The following is a 5,839-nucleotide window of genomic DNA, read 5'->3' on the forward strand; positions in this document are numbered from 1 at the left end:
TATGAACATATATTTTGTATATGCATAACGTCCATATGTTCACATGTATAGAAAATGAGAATAGTGGGGATCGCTGAGCCGACGATAAGGACAATTGAAATTATTTTTTGGGCTTCCCTACTGGCTATAAATATGGTTTTATCGTTCAATTTCATAATTCAATCATAAAATTTGCATACTTCAATCCGCATTACGGCTACCGCCCGAGACTCAGGAGGACGTAAAAAGCAACGTGAAGGCGACGTGGGCGTTACTTGCCTCTCTGTTCCATCCCGCTATTTAACGAATTCAATTTAATCTTTCATTAATTGCCTCAGAGCGAAAACGTCCGTGCACCAACAAGAAGGCATAGTCATGGCTCCTGTGGTTCCTAATGCACCTAATACTGTGGTCGCCTTTGTGAACAATTATTACAATGCTGTTGTTCTGTGTCCTCATTTGTTGTACACATTTTGTAAGGATTACAGTATGCTTAGCCGCCCAGCCCCGAATAATCAAATTCCCCAGAAGGTCGACATCAAGACAATTGACTCGCAGGCATCTTACAACAATGCAGTACTCGTTCTGGTATGTGGATCAGTTACATTTAAAACCAACGAAACACGTACCTTCTCTCAGTTCTTTTTCTTGGCTCCTGGAGAAAATGGGTACTTCATTTTGAATGATATTTTTAGGTACGTGGGTGAAGAACCAGATCAACCAAATGTTGTTTTGATAAATGGCTGCATTGTTGAACAACATGTACCCAAACCTGATCTTGTCTCAGAGCCATCTGTCAAGTCTGAAGCATTAGCTCAAGATCAGAAGAGTGGAATTAAGCAACCCACAACAGTGGTGGAGGAGCCTGCTCCTGTTCTTGAGAAGGTACACATGCAGCAGAAGTCTAGGGAAGTCCCAGAAAGCTCAACAGACCAAAATGTTTCAACATTTGGACATGTTCATAAAGAAGGGCCACCTGCCCCTGCTCATCCTCATGAAATTCCAGTTGTAGTTCAAAATGCACCAGAAAAGTCTTTTGCTTTAATTGATAAAGAAAATGCAGCACCATCAATTGTCGCACTTGTTAATGAAGGCCCACCTGCCCCTGCTGCTCCTCCTCAAGAATTTCCTGATGTACCTCAAAATGTACCAGAAAATTTTTATGCATCAAGTGATAAGGAAATTGCAACCCCATCCATTGTTGCACTTGAGAAACTGTGTCTTCAAAGTAAAGGAGCTAACTATATTTCCACTCCACCGAAGGCATCTTCTACAGCTAACCCCATAAGTTCCACTACTGTGAATATGCCAGACAAAAGCGCTGCAGAAGGAAATCGGTGCTGTGTTTTTATCAGCAACCTGCCTGCTGATATTACACCTCCCCAGGTTGAGGTAGAGTTCAAGAAGTTTGGGGCAATTAAGCCTTCTAGTGTTCAAGTTAGGTCTACGAGAGACGGTAGATCCAGTTACGCGTTTGTTGAATTTGAAGAAGCAGCTTCAGTCCAAGCAGCAATTCATGCATCCCCTATGCCAATCGGTCCAAGAAGAGTATTTATCAATGCGAAACGTCCTTCTAGAGAGGAATTGAGCTATGGTAGTACAAGAGGACGTGGTGGCTATTTCAAGGGAGGTCGAGGAAATGGAAGAAGTGATCTTAAGAACAGAAATAGCGGTGGTGGAGGTTCTTTATCTGGACGACGTGCTGATGGTATTCAAGAAAGAAGAAATTGTGGAAGAGGTGCGATAATGACAAGCAAAGGGCTAAATCCCAGGACGTGATCTGTTGATGCATGACAACTACAGCCCAAGCAGCGTTCGGATGGGCTGTTCTACAAACTGAGGTTTGCCATAGTATGCTAACAAATATAGATTTACAGGTCTAGGATTAAATTTTTTAAGTTGTAAATATTTTTTTAATTGTAAAACTTGAACATAAGATTGGTTAGAAAAAAATTACACATAAATTTTGTTTTTTTAAGTTTGATTGGAAAAAAAATTTACACATACTATTTTCTTTTTTCTAACTTTCTTTTGAATGGTTAGAAAAAAGAAAAGAGAAAATACATAGATATGTAATATAATTTCTGGATGCATATTTTTGGTAGGTTAATGAAAGAAGAAATGGTGGAAGAGGCTAAATCCCAGGACGTGGTCTGTTGCTGCATGACGACTACAGCCCAAGCAGCGATTCTGATGGGCCGTTCTTTTACATAACTGATCAGTTCAGAGTTCTAGTTTTGACAGAATCTAACATAGGGAATGGCGTGAACAAAACGCAATTAGTCAAGCTTTCATCAATGCAATTTTACGTTTTTGTTGCAGATTTCCTCGAATTAATTTTAGAAACTGAGGTTTGCCATAGTATGCTAATAGTATCGATTTACAGGTCTAACTATTATAGATTTACAGGTCTACTCGGGATTAATTTTTTTGAATCGTAAATATTGTTTTAAATGTAAAACTTGAACATAAGATTGCTTAGAAGAAAGATTGCATTTATATAAATGATTCGACGATACAACCAAAATAGTTTTTTTTTTTTTTTTGTTGGTTAAAATAGATGATACTATCATAATGTTTTCTTTTTAAAAGGCGTCATGAGTCATCAATCTATCTAATATAATTTCGGGATGCATATTTTGGTAGACTAATGAGCTTTTGTGATCCATAAAATATATAGAAAAAACTTTGTTGAGGCCTTTTGAACCAACTAGTGTGGTTCATCACCGGGACAAGAAATCTGTGGACAAAGATTTTTCTAAATGTGATTTACACCGAAAAATCTTCTATATAGATTAATGAGCTACTGTAACAAGTGATGTGTAAAAGTCTTAACTGTGATGGAGGAGCATCATGGCAAACAATTTTTTTATTTTACATGTAGTGATTTTTACTATATATGTAATTATTACAATTTAGCTATAGTTATTCTTTGAGCTTTATAAATCATGAGGCCTATGTTGAAGTTAAAGATGCATGAAGATTTTTTATCTTGGAAATATGTTGTTCTATGTTATATTTTTTTTAGGCACTCTTGTTGCGAACCTAAAGAATCTTAAGAGTGTACTATAATGAACCTAACTTTTGTACAAATCCTACTTCCATATTGATGAGGGTTTTATATAGATGTTGTTAACAATTTTATGCTGATTTTATTTCATACTCACTGAGTATTCTTTTTTGTTTGTGGGTTTTTGACCTATTAAAGATTGTTTAATCTACTAAGCTTTTTACATTGTATTTTTGAGTGCCTTGTAAGGAAGTGATTTATATTCCAGTGGTTGATTTGAAGTTGGTAGCTTTTTTCTTTGTGGGTTCGTGACCTATTAAAGATTGTTTAATCTACTAAGTTTTTTACATTGTATTTTTGGGTGTCTTACGAGGAAGTGATTTATTTGAAGTTGGTAGCTTTTTTCTTTGTGGGTTATTGACCTACTAAAAATTGTTTAATCTACTAAGTTTTTTACATTGTATTTTTTAGTGTTTTAGAAGGAACTCATTTATATTTTAGTGGTTGATTTGAAGTTGGTAGCGTTTTTCTTAGATAGTAAAAAATGCTCCTATATGAAATAGCTACCTTGTGCCTCATATTTTATATTTGTGCAAGGAGGAGGAGTGTGAAGGTGCAATATAAAATAAGAAGTGGGGAAGACAAGATTGAGCAATGTATGAAGAATCTTATTTGGTAGTTGAGATTCATGTAAGAACACCCTTATTTATGAATCACACATGCTTTGATAATATGTTGCTTTAATCTCTAAGGTGATTTAGAATAGAGAAAGTGAAGCGAGCTATAAGCCTCCTATTTGAGATAATAGCATTAATTGGAGAGACATGACCTAGAAAAGTACTATGTCAGTGTAGTTTCTTGATAGTTAAAATTATCTTTATGACTCACCTTATAGTCCCTATACTATGTTCATTAGGCTTGGTGCTACGTTAGTTGTATTACTGTAGTTGAAGCTCATGAGCATAGCTTAAGCACAAACATATTGTTAACATTTCTTAAAACATGCTCATTAAATAGGGCATAGTTGAGTCTTATCATAATATCTATAACAACTGCACATACATTATCACATTATAATTGGGTTTGCAATGTTTATTATGTGATGGACATAAATTTCCCCATAGATATTAAGTACATTGCTGGTGATGACATAGACTCTTCTTGAAACTTAGAAATGATCTGGGGCAAGATTAGCCAAAGCACAATTGTTGAATGATTTGGTTGTGTTAGTTGTGGTAAAGGAGGAAATTACAGAAGATGAAGTTCAAACCTTGAACTGGGAGGAACAAATGCCAAAGACAACTAAGAAGGAAGTAGAAGTTGTTTTGGAGAAAAGAGTATCCAAAAGAACCAGAGGGCAGACTTATTTTCAATATCTCGTCAAATGGAAAGGACAACGAGTGGAGGATTCTAGCTAGTTAACCACAGTAGATTTGCTGAAGTGTGAAGTAAGTCCTAAAAGTATGCAGGATGATTTCTTTTCTTCCCCGACAGTCTGATGTAAGAGCATATGGACTTAGCCAGTAATGTGAAAGTTTGTTCACATGTTGTGGCTAAACAAGTTGAATTTCATTGACTTGATTCGTCAAAAGTCAGTTTTACTGAGAGGGTTGGATCTCTCAAGAAATGAGTTGTATATCATTATTGTAATAGTTAGAAATTGTCTTATTTTAGGTTCAAAGATAAGTTGTTAGCATAGGTGTGTGGTAGAGCTAGGAATTAGAGATTTATTGTTAGATTAATTAAAAATAGAGATTGAGTTGTTAAGCACAGTTAGAGTAATCTTTGATTGAACAAAAGAAAAAAAATGTAATATATAGAGAGAGAGAGGGATCGAGAGAGGGGGATTGAGTGAGCGAGAGCTAAGGATTATCATGTGGATATCCAATTGATATCTGGATAACCAACAGAGTGAACTATCCCCAACCACTGGATCACCATATATCTGATCGCGAGTTTATTTAAGAGGATGGTGGAACCAAGTCTTCAAGAGTTGTGATTAGCAAATCACATCGCAATAGTGGAGTGGTATATGGTAAAGGTCCCACCCTTGAAACCTTGCAACATGCAACTGCTGATATATCACGTCATAGCATTTGAGTGGGAACGAAAAGACCTTAAGGCAGGGGAAATAGCGATTGTTGATTTGTGACGTGATTGGCACAATATATCGCTTCGAGACATTTAAAAAGGGGAAACATTACATCGGCGACATGCGACTTGCGATTTAATCTAGACCGTTCACTCATTTAGATTGCAATCTCTAGTGAATCGCGAACCTTTCTATTTATAAAGGGGAAAAGCATTGTTTTGGCCTTTTTTCCAAAGGCATTCCGGTAATAAAGGAAAAGGAAAAATTGTAAAAAAAGGGTGAACCACAGGGTGATTGTTGAGATTTGTGAAGCCACTATTTCCTCCTGCGTCAATCATGTAGATGTAATTCATTCTATGCATTTTGTTTTTAGAACCACTTGATTAATGTAATTTTTGCAGTAATATCAATTTGGAAATGCACTTGGGAGTACCTAGAGTGGAATGGCGAGGGTGACTTGTAGACCCATATTCATGGTAATCATTATGCCATTATGCAAGTATGTCAATTACGGGAATGAACTTCCATTATCTATGTTAGGAACGAAGTTCCATTTTGTAAAAAAGAAAAATGTAACTTTGCTTAGTTATAATAATAGCTGTATCATGTATTTTTTTGTTTATATGTTTTTATTCTTGTTTTATATATATTTGAATAATTTATTTATTTATCAATAAATAAATAAATTATTCGGAAGACATACGCATATTATATAAACATTGTGCATTTATAGAAGACACCCACATATATGAAAGATG

At 35.6% G+C, this 5,839-nt stretch overlaps 1 protein-coding gene across 1 annotated transcript; it reads left to right on the forward strand.

The window, feature by feature from the left end:
• Positions 1-354: 354 nt before the first annotated feature.
• Positions 355-1,758, forward strand: LOC149256085 (nuclear transport factor 2-like). The gene has a single exon (XM_089455206.1). The coding sequence runs from the start codon at positions 355-357 to the stop codon at positions 1,756-1,758; it is 1,404 nt and encodes a 467-aa protein (XP_089311332.1).
• The last annotated feature ends 4,081 nt before the right edge of the window (positions 1,759-5,839 follow it).

Source organism: Pinus tabuliformis, chromosome 7 (genome assembly GCF_031772625.1).
Source record: "Pinus tabuliformis cultivar Carrire ecotype Pingquan chromosome 7, CPIR1, whole genome shotgun sequence".
Taxonomy (NCBI): domain Eukaryota; kingdom Viridiplantae; phylum Streptophyta; class Pinopsida; order Pinales; family Pinaceae; genus Pinus; species Pinus tabuliformis.

What these genes read in the sequence shown, in the direction of transcription:
- LOC149256085 (XM_089455206.1), top strand. Translation starts at nt 355, where the DNA reads ATGGCTCCTGTGGTTCCTAATGCACCTAATACTGTGGTCGCCTTTGTG.